The sequence below is a fragment of the Pituophis catenifer genome, unplaced genomic scaffold, assembly GCF_029215685.1.
Source record: "Pituophis catenifer annectens isolate HBS135680 unplaced genomic scaffold, rPitCat1.0.hap2 SCAF_6, whole genome shotgun sequence".
In the NCBI taxonomy this organism is placed as follows: Eukaryota; Metazoa; Chordata; class Lepidosauria; order Squamata; family Colubridae; genus Pituophis; species Pituophis catenifer.
Window position 1 is genome coordinate 18,041,765 of NW_027256886.1, and position 15,994 is coordinate 18,057,758.

Here is a 15,994-nt window from a genome sequence, read left to right on the forward strand (position 1 = left end):
GTGTGCATGCGCAGCATGCACCAAATCCATGCTTTGCACAGAAAAAGAAGACTTCACTAGGTAAGTAGAACAGCAAAGGGTGGAACAGTTGTGCCGCGTGATTTAGCTTCACTAACTGCTATAAACCACGTGGCACAGCTGATCTTTGGAAATAACTTTTCTGAACTACTGGTTCACACAAACTGGTAGCTTTTTTTTAACTACTGATTCGTCCAAATCACTAGCTTTTTTTTTTTACTACCGGTTCGCCCAAACTGGTAGTTTTTATCACTACCAGTTCACCTGAACCAGGGCAAACCGGGAGCATTTCACCCCTGGGCTGCTCTCCTCCAAAACTAACTTTGTACTGCCTACTTCTTGTAGAGTCACATGAAAGAATCTTTAACCCTTACAGGACAATTTTCACTACAATGACAAACCTCCTTCAATGCACAGTAGCAGGTTGGATTACTCAGTCATGCCATTATAACTATTGTGCCTGTTTCATAATGCTTGTGTTCAATGTGTGGATATCAGGAATCAGCTGATTGTAACCATCTCATGTGGAAGACAGTGCCAAAAGACAATCGAAGGGTGGTGATACTTTTAGGAAATACAGCTTATTTGTCCGTTTTTAACATCAATTAGATAGGGAGTTGTTAGAGACAGGACTTTCCTTATATATATTTAGTTCCATTTGTCTCAAAAGATCAGAAAAGTTTCAGTTTTTTAAAAGTAAATGAAACTGTTCTATAATATCAAACCATAAGTTTAAGTAAGCAGCCTTAAGCATGACATGGGCTTATCTGCAGATGTCATGGGATTAGAAAGGCATATTGATCCTTGATTGGCACAAACCATATTTGTAGTGGAGGCCTAAATTTGAGAACCAAATCTAAGCCTCAATTCTTAAAGTTGATTTACTGGACAACCACACATTCTACTTTATCAGTTTGATGAGAGCTATGGTTTATCTGAAACCAAGTGTTATATATGTTAAGGGGAACTGTCTGCTACTATTGACTTTCGGCCTACTACAAATCATATTTTTAAAAAGACCTATTGGGTGAAGTTATTTTCAGTAGTCTTAATAATTTGTACATAAAGAATAGTTTATGTCTCTCTGGGTTCCTACCAGCACCAGAATCAAAAGCAATGGTTACTGATGCCTGCTGGAATCAATCAATTGTAGTGGTTGAGAGATGAGATAACTATAAATACAGCTTAGAGATGACAGCAGATAGAACTTTTCAAAAGCATTGAATTTAGGTTTCTCTTCTGCATCAAAAAAACAAACAAACAAACCAACAACATAGTTTCTAGGAGAAATCACAGAAAAATTCACTTAAAGATCTTGAAGATTGTATAGTAAAGGATGCGTATCTGTGCAGGTATCTGATCTATATATAGGCAAGTGTAAGAGTTGTACTTTCATGCATGACACCAGAAAGATAATATAATTTTCTAAATAGACTCAAATATGTTAAACATTTAAAAAAAAATCACCCTTTCTTTTAAATGATAGATAAAATTTTATTTTGCTCATTGACCAAAAACAAAACAAAACCCACAATCAATAAAATTAACAACACAAAATTCTCCCCTAACACACAAGGACACAAGGAAACAAGAACTATTAGCAACCATTTGTGGGTAAAGCTTTTGCATAATATTTTTTTTTAAAAAATAGAGAAATAAATTTATCCCTAATATTTAACAGACAGTGCTGATAAAAGATGTGCCCAGAAATTTAAATAAAAGGGATGTGATCAAATTGTGATGAGTGTCCCTGTAGAATTGGCAATAAAGAAGAACATGGGTTGTAATTTCTCATATCACAGGGACTTATATAGGGTTTTTCTATATTTCCCCTCCAGGACAGCTGTGGGGAGAGCATTAAACATACCTTCACATTGCAATGAACAAGGACATATGTTCGATTTCACAGCTACTAAGATTGTTGGCTGAACAGGTACAAAGATAGCCAGGGAAATGATTGAGCCTGGAAATGGGCCCCTTGTCAGTCAACAGAAGTTGACCACCAGCTTATCAGGGATTTAGGAGCCCAGGACTTGGCAGCACAAGGAAACAACAGCCAATGATTGCTGTTAATAGCTGGCAATCAGCACCCCAATCAACAAATAAAAAGCTACACATAACCAGGCACCACATAAATTCTATGCACATAAAGCAAGGATTGTTTTTGCACAAAATTGAAAAGCAGAGAAAATACCTTTAGAAGGAGAAGTAATTAAAAAAATTCTAGATTGTGTAGAAATGAATAGATTAACTTTGATGATTAAAGAAAGAGAGGATTCAGAATATTTTAAGATATGGGATCAATTTTATCATTGGTTAGAAAAGAGATATAGAAAAATAAATCAATAGTTATGTAAAAAATGTTATGATTAGAATATTGTACTTTTGGAGATATGTTGTAATAGGTTAATGAAGACAGAAGAATCTGCAAAAAGATGACCTTATGGAGGAAACACCGAGATGTCACATGGAAAAAATGACTGATATACTAAATGTTTGTTTGTGTATAAAATACACAAATTTTTGAAATTTTTGAAAAAATTTCAAAAAAAATAAATAAATAGCCCAAAGCACATGTTCTGGTAGACAGAAGTTCCTTGGGGTTCCAGCAATAGTTCAAAAGCTTGGAAGACTAAACTTCTGATCTCAGTGGCCAACCCAGATTGGATCCTACAATATTATCCTGGAACATGTATAGTTGCCTTCATCCGTGATTAAACATAAAGCTTTCCTAAATTTGAGAGCTGTGATATGATATAAATATGAGGTTAACCATGAACATTTGGTTATTTCCAATTATATTATAACAAAAATCAGCAATTTCTTTTTGATCTTCTATATCTAAGATCCTTTGCCTTAGTACTGATCTGATTTGAACTAACTCTAAGATTAAGATGGCATCACTGAAGAAATAATAGAGAATCAGTTTCTTTTGGATTGTTTTTTTCCCTGGAAGATTTGTAGTTCTCTGCTAATATATTAGATAATCAGTTCGCTAGGGTTGTGATGTAGTTTCAACCAGTAAATAAAGATAAATACAGGATGTTTATACAGCTTGTTATGGAATGATTAGGGTTAGAATTACCACTTCTTTTCAAAACTGCAGTTAAGAAAAATGATGATTAAGAATGAGATTTAAAATTAATGTTCATACTTTTCTATTTATATTTGAGAAGCCTTCTATTAATGTTGCAGTTGATAAAAGAATCTAGATACAGATTGTGTTGTGCCTTGAAGCTTTGTCAGTCATAGTAGTAGGAAACCATAATGAGCAATATATATATTTACATTATGTTAATTTCCCATACAAAGTGCAGATTTCTGATAAACTTGATTGATTCAACAATAACTATTTAACTATTGGCAATAATGTCACAAAAGTAATACTTTTTATGAAATCAGTGATTAATAATTATATATACATATAACTATTGTTATATATACATATAATTATATTATATATATGTATAACTATGTTACATATACATATAACTATGTATATATATAGAGAAGAAAGAGAGAATGATAAAAATTTTCAAGAGCCTCTTATATCCATTGTATTGTAAAGGATTTTCAGATTAATCCCATTAACTAAAATGTTTTCTGTTAAAAGAATAAGATACTTACCTGTTGACGGAAAGCATTCTTTCATGGACAAGAAGCCCTGTAAATATGAATATATGTTTTAGTATTATGCTTGTTTGAACAGCTCTTAACCTATGCAATTTCTATAAATATTGCATTGACATGTGATTTGAGATTATTTGTGCCTCTAAATAAAGTTTTATAAAATTTGGATTGAAAATCAAATGCATGCTTACTAAGAGAAAGGAAAGAGGAAAGTAATCATTTCTTAATATACATAATATTGAAATCACTAATTTGCATAGCATCCTTTTACAATCTCTAACTTTCGATAAATGATTAAAACTGTCCAAAACTCTAAACTAATATAATTGAAAGCCAACATAGTCAACAGTTTGGGAGTTACAGACATCTGGATGACATTAGGTTGGAGAACAACTACTTATATAATTATTTTATTTCAAAATTATCCAAAAACAGTTCTAAATAATAAAAATTTAGCGCCTGGCCTTATTACCATATGCTCAAAAGCCCGATTGGGCTTATTATTAGGGGATGTCTTATTTTGGAGGAAACAGGGTATGATTAAAGTTAAAAATTGATTTACTCATTAAATTTAATTTTACTTTTTACCTTCTTTTAACATTTTGGTTTTATAATTTGAATACTCTACTTTCTATGTTATTCTAATAAAAAATGGATGTATTTATTTGCAACTGCAAAACCATGTAATGCATTTCGTTACATCTAAAGCTTTTAGGGTTATATTTTAAGGATAAGGAAAAAACATTTTGAACTCAAATATTTTCCGCTTGAAATACACTGTTTCAATTTTAAACAGCTGTTTGAAATAGTTCTGGAGTTGTTTTGAATTTGAAAGAGTGTTTCAAGCGCAAAACATTTTGAATTTGGAATATTGCCCACACGTCTATTGAGTTTCCATTTTGTTTCTAAGATTGATGTCATGAAGAGCTCCTAATTATTCAGAGACTTCTTCCCCAGGCTTCAATTTATTTTTCAGTCTTGAACTACACACAAGAGACTGTCTCTAGAGAAGTCTCTGTGAGGTAAAATAATGTTGCAAGAATGACTGGGACAAAGTAGTTTGAACCATCATATTCTTTTCATGCCTGGGACTCAGTTGCCCTCTTCATAATTCCTTTTCAACAAAGAGAGCAACTGTAAGTAGACAATTGTTTTTAATGATTGATACTAGACTTATGAGCCTCCTGGAATTCAAGCGAAGTCATTCATTCACCAAATTAGTGAGTACTACTATTCTAAGCATGGAGAAGACCATATTTTATCTTCTTAGTATTTATCTGGAAAAGTTGAGCATCTAATGAGGAAAAAGACAGAGGTTGCACTCTTAATTGGTGTCAAAACAAGAATGGAATGCAAAGAAGTTAAACCCTAACTTTTCAGAGCCATTTTCTTTTTTAAATTCCCAGCTTTAATAGAAGTCTCAAGTCACTTGTTTTCTGACATGTCTTCCTAATTTTTTTTTTGTTTTTCTATCTAATATATGGTTTTTAAATTATTATTACCAGGATTTCTCTGCTACTCCACTCCATCTGGGTCTGAGCAGACTACAACATAAATAACCCTATCAGGACATACCCAACCTTAACACCCCCCAAAATTTCTGTTTCCTAGAGCCAAATTTCACCTCTGCAAAAGCTCATCAGATTGATAGTACTTTGGATATATGAAGACAAGCTATTTCACAGGAAGGAGCCTCTATTATGAAGGCCTGACTACAGGATCCTTGCAGATGTAACTCCACAGGGAATAGGACCATCAGCAGGATGGTGCTGATCTTATAAGATAGAGATATTTATTTCACAATAAGTGGTCTTGGAGATAACCGTCCCTGACCCATGTGGAGATTTAAAGTTGGTAACGAACATCTTGAATTGCACAAGAGGCCACCTAGTAGCTAGATCAGCTCCAAGAATAAGGGTGAATTCTCTGAAATGTTACCCCACTCTTAGCTTGTAAAGGTAAAGATAAAGGTTCCCCTTGCACATATGTGCTAGTCGTTCCTGACTCTAGGGGGCAGTACTCATCTCCATTTCAAAGCCGAAGAGCCAGTGCTGTCCGAAGATGTCTCGTGGTCATGTGGCCGGCATGACTAAATGCCAAAGGCACACGGAACGCAGTTACCTTCCCACCAAAGGTGGTCCCTATTTTTCTACTTGAATTTTTTACGTGCTTTCGAACTGCTAGGTTGGCAGAAACTGGGGCAAGTAACAGGAGTTCAGCCCATTATGCAACACTAGGGATTTGAACAGCTGAACTGCCGACCTTTCGATCGACAAGCTCGAGGTCTTAGCCACTGAGCCACCATGTCCCACACTCTTAGCTTGAGCATGGTTTAATCATATGATACATTTTTTAAAAATTTCTGTGATTAGCAAAGTATACCCTGCTTATGTTCACTATACAGGAAGATTCCAATGCATAAATTACGCATATAACAGACCACTAGCTGCATATTGTAGCCTTTTTGTTTGTTTCTTGTACAGTCTCAGCCAAGTAAAATAAAATATGATATTCAGTAGGCTGTGAGAGGAGGCTTTGACTAGGAGGCATTTTGTGCTCTGAAGGTTTCAAGGTCGTTCACATCACTTGACAGCCTCCTGTTAGCCTTCTCCAGCAGTCATAAAAGCTTTTCAGAGGCTTCCAAGGGTGCATTGGAAAGAAACCCTTTGAGATGCTTCCAGTAGCTCTTTTCACAGCTCCCTTCAAAATTATACCGTGCCATTTTTGCAGGACATAATGGAGGCCTCATCAACAATATAGCTGCACAGATGATAGGAAAGATTTTCATAGGGGAAGTGTCAGGTTTCGGTTGTATCTTAAAATACGCTGACAGGAAGTTTATCCAAACATGGAACATTGGTGAGAATAAGCTCTGGAGCAGATAAAATTTATAGGAGACATGTTTTGTGTTTTCTCCATTCCATCCTCATCCTACATTTGAAATTCAGCAAAAATGTTAAATGAAACCACATGTAAAATTAGATAGTTACTTTCCACTGTTATATCTGAATACTTGCTGTGAAGAGCTGTTACAGGTGTCCTACCTGTAGGTGTAACAAAAACAACAGCTATATTTTGTAAAATAAACAACTTCACTGGGTATTTACCACTGCCACACCATTTAGTTACAGCATCTTTGTTCTTTTAAAATATGACAATCCAGCCCTTGCATAAATCAAACAATTCACCTCATGAAAGGGCTTCTTTTCTTCAGCTGAACATGGATTTCAAATCCAATACCTTTTTATCAAGGTCTTCCAGTAGGTAAATGTAGCATTCATTAACAACGCTGCCATTCTAGATGAGGGGGAGAAAAACCTTTGAAGTAAACATTTACAGTTCTCCAAATTTTCTTCAAATGGCCAATCTTGATCTTTTCCTTTTAGGTAGGTAAACAATCTTAAACCCTTCCTGTCCTCAGAAAGAGGTATCTTTTCTTTGCCAGCTTTCCTGGCTCCATACCATGGAGAAGAATACCAAATTACTAAGTTCAGTTCTGCACATTCAAGCCTTTTTATTACATTGCCCTCTCTGAATGTTATTAGATAGCATTCATAAAGTTCTGCAAACCACTTTCAGGGAAGCTTTTGTTGTTGTTTTTAAGCCTTTATTTTGTGATTTGATTATGCACCTGCTTTCTAAAAAGTTTCTTCCTGAAAAATGGATGACAAGTTTTAAAATGGAATGCCTCATTTTCCTCATTTGTTTTATTTATGCACAACAGAACTAGAAGCATCTCTTTTATATCTACAGTCACTGTTCATACGCATTCTACTAATTCTTTCTTAACTGGAGCTATCCAGGTTTGATTCTGCGGTATGCAATTCAGGCATGCACTGTATTGTTGTTGCTATTATTTATTTATTAAATTTATATACCTTTCCTCTTACTATCTGGTTACTCTGGGTGGCTTATCAGTGTTGTAAAAGCAAAATACAAACATAATGTTACAATTAGCTAAAATTAAATAACTTAGAAATCAGAATACAATATGGCGGGAGTCAGTGGTGGGTTTCAAAATTTTTCACTACCGGTTCTATGGGTGTGGCTTGGTGGGTGTGGCATGGCTTGATGGGCATGGCTTGGTGGGCATGGCAGGGGAAAGATACTGTAAAATCTCCATTCCCACCCCATTCCAGGGGAAGGTTACTGCAAAATCCTCATTTCTTCCCGATCAGCTGGGACTTGGGAGGCAGAGAATAGATGGGGGTGGGTTCAGTCAGAATTTTTACTACCAGTTCTCTGAACTACTCAAAATTTCTGCTACCGGTTGTCCAGAACTGGTCAGAACCTGCTGAAACCAACCTCTGGTGGGGGTGGGCTTTTCTTCTTAGTCCACTAACCACTAACCATTGTTTTTTTCCCCTGACAATTTGGGCCGATTTTCTTAACTTGATTACTTAAAGATAACTTGATTACTTAATGACATATAATGCATCTTAAGAGGAATCCAATTCATTCCAAATGTATATTGCTATTACTATTAGTGTTAGCAATAGTACTTAGACTTATATACCATAGTGCTTTACAATGTCAGCATATTGCCGCTAATAATCTGGGACCTCATTTTTCCGATCTCAGATGGATGGAAGACTAAATCAACCTTGAGCTCTGTCAGGATTGAACTTCAGACTGTGGGCAGAGTTAACCTGCAATACTGTATTCTAACCATTGTGCCACCAGGACACAAGGAATTTTGATATTTACGTTTGATACCATAATATACATATAGAAGTATAGAATTATTCCCATGCAAACTTTCTGAGGTTTAGAATGATCAACAGGGTTTTTTTAATGGCTGATATGCCCAGCTAATTTCCCATGAGGATTCTAATGCTTCTCTTTAATCTTATAGAACACCCAATGGAAATCAGATTAATGGGACAAGATGGCCAGTCTTCACAACCACTGAACAAAACTACTTAGCATTAAGCACAAATGCTGCAAAGATTCAAACAAAATTGCGGGCTCAGACATGCCGATTCTGGAACATCCTCTTTCCTAAGGTCCTGGAGAAGACAGGTAATTTTGCTGCTAAATATATTTGTATTTAGTAAATTGGTTAATTCAAGTTCATCTTGCTACTACTACATTTTAATTTCAATTTTAAGACTTTGTGGGTAAATAATTATTTTTATAAAATCAAATATAGAGTTTATTCTAAAAAGATAATATTCACTAAAAATAAATCTCCATTAATTTTAGGTAGGTTCCCCCACCTCTATCCCCCTCAACCAATCCTATTTTTACACTTGAATTATTTTGCATGCAATGAGAAATATATTTTAATGATATGGTCTGGATAGTGCTTCCACTAGCACTGTGGTGGCAAACCTATGGCACATGTGTCAGAGGTGGCACGCAGCATCCTCTCTAATGGCACATGAGCCATCACCCCAGTTCAGTTCTGCTGCGGATGCTCACGCACCTCCCACTGGCCAGCTGGTCTTTGGGTCTCTGCTGTGCATGCACAGGGGATGTAGGGTGTGCATGGGACTGCACAGGCATACACAGGGGGCAGAGGGTTGGTGCGCATGCATGCACTGGGGGATGGGGTGCATGTTCATGGGCCATGCACGCATTGCATTTTGGGGGCTTGTGGGCACGCGCTTTGGGCACTCAGTCCAGAAAAGGTTAGCCATCACTGCACTAGCATATAGCAACTCAATGTTGCTGAAACTCAGTGACTTCAAAATGTATGGAGACCAACTTGTAAGAGCCTCGGTGGTGCAGTGGACTAAAGTGCTGTTAAGTGCTAGCACTTAGCTGCCAGCTGCCTGCAATTAGTGCAAGTTTGAATCTCACCAGGCTCAAGGTTGACTCAGCCTTCCATCCTTTCGAGGTAGGTAAATTGAGGACCTGGATTGTGGGGGCAATAAGCCAACTTTGTATAGAACAACACCGCTTAGGGGGGGCCGAAAGCCCTAATAAGCAGGTATATACAAAAAAGTATGCAGGCTATTGCTATAATGCATTGTAAGCTGCCCTGAGTCTACGGAGAAGGGCGGCATATAAATTGGACTAATAAATAATAAACTTCCAGAATTTCTCAATCAGCATGCGCCAGATCTAACATTCTAGGAGTTGGAGTCCAAACATCTTAAAGTCACTAAGATTAAGAAGTCCTCAGTAATTAATGTAAAGAATGTTTGGTCAACAATTTCTGGATGGCTGAACATTTCCTACCACAGCTTTACATTGAAAAATGAAAGATGGTTAATTTCCTAGAAACCTAAAGTCATAGAGGTGATCACTCGAATCAAGATCCCATTTTTTGTTTATTTGTTTGTTTGTTTGTTTATAAAATTTATTGGCTGCCCATCTTACCATAGCGTAACTCTGGGCAGCTTACAGTTACATATGCAATTAAAACATAAAAAATTAAAATCAGAGATTAAAGCCAAGGATACATGGGGAGGGTGGGGGTGGAGTGGGGGGGAATGTGTGATCTGTTGTTACTCAATCAATCACCTCCATTGCACTTTCCCTCACTGGGTCCCCAAGCTGACAAAGCCACACCTTTAGGCCCTTACAAAAAGATAGGAGGGTTGGGGCTAACTTCACATTGGGGGGACAAGATGTTTCAAAGGGAAGAGAGAAAGCCCTCCTCCTGGATTCTGGCAGCTGACTGGACTCCCAACATGCCTCCTCTGCCAGCACAAGTGCTACACGCCAGTGGTGAAATGTAAAATTTGTTACTACCGGTTCTGTGGGTGTGGCTTGGTGGGGGATAATGTGACTGGGTGGGCGTGGCCAACTCTTTTTTTTTTAACTTTTAAAACCATTTTTTCTACAACCTCCTCGGCCGAAGAGGTTGTTAAAAAAAATGCTTTTAAAAGGCTCTGGCAACTAAGCTGGGATCGTCAGAGCCTTTTAAAAGGATTTTTTTCTACAACCTCTTTGGCTGAAGAGGTTGTAAACAATGCTTTTAAAAGGCTCTGACAATCCTAGTTGATCGACTGATCGTCAGAGGCTTTTTTTTTCTTTTAAAAGCATTTTTTCTACAACCCCTTCGGCTGAAGAGGTTGTTTAAAAAATGCTTTTAAAAGGCTCTGACGATCAGGCAACTCAGCTGGGATCAGCCGAAGAGGTTGTTTAAAAAATGCTTTTAAAAGGCTCTGACGATCAGGCAACTCAACTGGGATCGGCCGAAGAGGTTGTTTAAAAATGCTTTTAAAAGGCTCTGATGATCAGGCAACTCAGCTGGGATCGGCCGAAGAGGTTGTTTAAAAAATGCTTTTAAAAGGCTCTGACGATCAGGCAACTCAGCTGGGATCAGCCGAAGAGGTTGTTTAAAAAATGCTTTTAAAAGGCTCTGACAATCGCAGCTGAGCCGCGCGATCATCAGAGGCCTTTTTGTTTTACTTTTAAAAGCATTTTTTCAGCCGAAGAGGTCGTAGAAAAAATGCTTTTAAAAGTAAAAAAAAAAAAAAAGGCTCTAATAATCATGCAGCTCAGCTGGGCATAGGCGGGGGGGGGGGGTCAGGGATTTTTGCTACCGGTTCTCCAAACCACCTGCCGCCATTGCTACCGGATTGGGCTATCATTTCACCCCTGGTACAGATCAATCCAAGTAGGGTGAGACAATCCCTCAAGTAACCTGAACCCACCAGATCCCATATGCAGACCATTGTATCCCTTAATTGCTATGGGTACTGTTTTCATAACATAAAATTGTAAAAATGTAACTGTGTTAGAGGGCAGACTTTTTTCCTGTAGACTAATGATGTTATCTGAATTCAAGCTGAAACTTAGAATTCCACAACATCACTTAAGATTTCCAAATACAGGGAATAGCAAGAGAAATAGATAGGCTGAAAGAATGGGCTGTGTTTTATATAGAAATTACTGCTGTTATGCTAAAGCTTTAAGGCTTCAGAACTATGATATAGTAGTACGAAAAAAAAGCAAAGCAAGCAACTATGCTCATGTAGAGATTATAACAGTAATATAAAAATAGCAGCATCACAAAAGAGAATAAGATAATGGAATGGATTTAGCTATAATCAGACATGCTGAAAAGAATGGGGATCCATGTTAGTTAAGGTTTCTTAAGTTCCAGTGATTTTATTTGGTCTACCTTTAGTATAATTAGATCTAAATTTGACCCATTATTTCTAAAATCACATTTGTACAAGCACTGTGCAAAGCTTCAAATCCCTTTAAAGCTGCTTCGCAAAGCAATATAGTTTAATAAAATTGTATGAACCAATGACTGAGATAGAATACTAAAAATAATTCAAGGGCACCTTGAAGAGTGGTAGTCATGTACATGGTGGATTCGGTAGAATTCTCGTTCCTCCTATTTTATTTCTTTAAAAGAAATCTGAGTGGAAACTGACATCTCATGTTTAGGCCATTTGTTCTGTCAAGAGCATGATAACACCATAGTACTATTTGTTTCAAATAGCTTATATTTGTAATTTATATAAAATATCCCTAGTTATAGTTCCATTAAAATTGGAGATTTGTCCTTGCATTATTTAATTATCACGTTGCCCAAGGTATGTGTGAATGACACATACATGTGTGAATAAATTGGAAGAATTTATTCTTTCAATAAATTCCAAGAAAAACCACATGACACCAGTCCTTCAACTTGACTTTTTTTTTTCAACAATGATGCTATTATTAATGTTAAGGAGATATTTTGCTTTCAGAGTAGAGTAGAACAGAGTAGGGTAGGGTAGGGTAAGGTAGGGTAGGGTAGGGTAGGGTAGGGTAGGGTAGGGTAGGATAGGATAGGATAGGATAGGATAGGATAGGATAGGATAGGATAGGATAGGATAGGATAGGATAGTTTATTGGCCAAGTGTGATTGGGGACACACAAGGAATTTGTCTCCGGTGCATAAGCTCTCAGTGTACATACAAACAAAAAATTAATATAATCATAACATATCATTAGGAAAAGGTAGTAGAAAAGATGAGAAGGATAATAGTAATACAGCCATACTATATGGGTAAATATCTTTAGACATAAAACAGTACTGTGGTAATTAGGCGTTCAGCAGAGTGATGGCATGAGGAGAAAAAACCGACCACCTCTGTGTCTAATGTTTTGGTATACAATGCCCTATAGTGGCAGCTAAGGGGAAGAGTTGAAATAATTCATGTCCAGTACATAAGGATATGGTATGTCCATAGGAAGCATAAGGTGAGAACAAATGAAGACCTGTAAAATATAAAGCCATTTCACAAAGGACCTGTCATGTCCTTATGTCATACAATTAAATAAACATGTCCCTTGTGTGATGATGTTACAGAGATTTCTGAATACAGCTACTTACCTTGAAAAATCATTGGATAATTTCTCCTTCCTTGTTATTAACATATCTATCAATTTAGTAGATTAAAAATTAAAAAGAAAAGCAGTATGTGTGGAGCTCTAGCCATTTCTTAGTGTCTCCTGCCTAATTCTGAACAGCTGGCTATATAAATCTTTCTTATTTTGCTGATCTATTATAATACCCAAAATCATGTTGCTATATTTTAAGTACTCTTCCTCAATTGGTAATATGGATAATTGATTATGTCAAGAAAATAAATTTATGAAAATTTATTGCATCCCTTAACTGGAAGTCTGCATCTGGACCCCAGCCATCAAACAGTAAATTGTAAGCTCCTTGTTAAATGTCATTTGTGGGTGTGAAAGTTGAAAATGCAAATGATGTGGCATATTGGGCCAGAAGAATAATTCTTCATTTTAACTGATTATGTTATAATCCAGAGTTAAAACTTTGCCCTTTGGATTTGCAATAAATCAGGTGACAAGAAGGAGGGCAAAATGGTGTGTGGTGTATTTAGGGGAAAACAGCATTGGTAATCAGGATTATTTTTCAATTAATGTACAAAGAGATTTAAATTTAGATTAATGCCACCCATTTCATGTTTTACAGAAAATATTGATGAAGCAGAACGAGAGTGGAAAGCAGGATTCCTTCGCTGGAACAATTACATGATGGACTGGAAAAATCAATTTAATGATTACACTAGTAAGAGGCAAAGCTGCACAGGTCTCTAATTAAAAGTTTCAGCCTTTTTGGAATGCTTGTACTGTCAAAGATCAAGGCAAACATGGAGATAGTTAATGTAGCATATCTAGCAATAAGGCATATTAGGCTGGCTCAGTGACCCATTACAAATATACCATTCTTCCAGGCCCATTTCTATTTATATCAATAACTGTTATGAAAGCACTTCCACCCTTTGAAGCATCAGGAAATGTAAAATAGGCTTAAAGCAATTAAAGCCAGAGGATGATTAATGTTGATATAATGGCTCCAGTCCAATAGTAAATTATATAGTCTTTTAAAAAAATCAAGCTGGTGCTAGCTATGAGCCGTGGTATTGTTACATATTGGAATATGCAACTCATTTAAGAAGACGCTTCAAAGGCTAAATATTCTTTGGCCTTCTGGCAAATGGAATTGTGTACCTTCCAGGAATGTGCATACTAGCCCATTCTACTTATACACCCACACTGATCAGAAATATCTGAAAATAGGCTTTGACTGAATGTGGTAAGAATGAGGCCTCAGAGTATGGTGAGCACTGAAACCAGGTATAATCTCTTTACAAACTTTTGCTTCAATCCAGAAAGATAAGTAGAAGAAGGGGAACGTGATCCATTGCTCCAACATAACCAGCCTTTCCAAATGCCTGCCAAAAAAAAAAAAAAAAAAAGCTTCATTTGATAGCTTCCACAATCTTTCCATTTGCCCAAGATGACTGTCACTAATAGAAGCTGACACCTGAAACATATAAAAACTATCAGGTTCCCTATCCCTAGACTTTAGGTCTAAATTCAACTGTGTAGCTGAATGCACACCTCACTTACGTTGCAATATAATTATGCAACTATAATTAACCAGATTTAGGTACGAAAATTACTGTTGAATCAAACATTTTCAATGCAATGACAATCACAACTGCTTTTTCCTTTAGCAAACCATGGAAATACCAGTAGCAATAGAGCAAACTCAAATGGCTTCAATTCCAACACAGTATCACAGCATTTTGATCTTGCTTCAGTTTTAGTATAATATTACGAGGGAGAAAATGTATTTCTTCCTTTTTCTTCCCTTTCAGGACTTCTGTCCTCCATGGTGACAATAATCCCAGAAGACAGCAATATGTGGTACAATAATTGCAGATGTTTACTCATTCAAAGCTTCAATAAACTTGGTTTATTGTTATTATAAACTTGGTTACACTGCTGATCAACACAATTTTCCTGACTAATTTAAGCAGAGATTACTAATCTAAAAATCTAAACCTGTAATCAAATAGCTACCCAAAGCTGTTTTTTACCATCTTGATTCCAAAAGATTTCCCAATATGAAAAAGGTGGCAAGAAGAATAGTAGCAAACAATAACAAACAGGATAGTGAACTGCAGAATTAAGAAACTCTTACACACAATATATCAACATATCATCACATACAGCTAGATCAGGAGTGTCAAACTCATGTCATCACATTGTCGTCACATGACACATTATTAATTTCCCCCCCTTCACTAAAGTGGAGCTGGGCATAGCCAGCGCATGATGCATCTGCCCGTGGCCTACGAGTTTGACACCCTGACCTAAATCCTCTTTTCTACTAAAGTGTTGGATTCTGACTTTTCTATCAGTCTTGTCATGGTATCTTAAATTTAGAAGGAGATTTGTGGGGTTCAGTTGTTTTGGGACAAGTCCTCAACGTGGAACTTTAGGTCCTGATTTAAGGTATTCTTTTTTAATTCATCAGCCCATATTTGATCCCTTCCATCATATATCAAACCTTTGATATCCTGGCATGATGTTGCACTTCATCACTTTTTATCGATAAAACCATGCTTCTAGATGGGCTGTATGTCTCATAGACCATTACACTGATTATTTTCATGGTCACTGGAAAAGATGAGTGCTGAGTGTACTTGTAAAGACGTGATATTCCATTTAAGCATGAATTTTCTCTGCTTCAGGTAACCTTTGGCTTCTGCATCTACATGCTTCCCATAAGTTGTTTACTAGGAAATGGTGTTAAGTATCACCAACTTTTTCTTTTACAAGAAAAAAAATAAAGCTTTTACATCAAAGGGAATTTAAGAGTTACTAAGTATCTTGCTTCAATGAAAGAGAAACATTCCAAGGATCAGAACCTCATTCACAAACTACACTAGTTTTCCCTACAGGAGTCAGAGAAGAACAGAAAGGCTTCCTTGAGTGGGATCAAGTGCCATACTACAATGTGAAACATTTTTCTCCCTGTAATCCCATTCCTCCTGGGCATGTGATGAAAATGTTTATCCGTAATTCTCATTTGCAGAATGCTTTGCAATTCTCAATTTATTTGTTCTTG

The 15,994-nt window shown here is 36.5% G+C and overlaps 1 protein-coding gene across 1 annotated transcript in view; it reads left to right on the forward strand.

The window, feature by feature from the left end:
* BCHE (butyrylcholinesterase) overlaps positions 1-13,725 on the forward strand; it is a 33,767-nt gene extending 20,042 nt beyond the window's left edge. The window contains exons 2-3 of the mRNA XM_070945537.1: positions 8,504-8,670; positions 13,547-13,725. Coding sequence (XP_070801638.1) covers positions 8,504-8,670; positions 13,547-13,671 — 292 coding nt within the window. The 3' untranslated portion in view covers positions 13,672-13,725. The remainder of the gene's footprint in view (positions 1-8,503; positions 8,671-13,546) is intronic.
* The last annotated feature ends 2,269 nt before the right edge of the window (positions 13,726-15,994 follow it).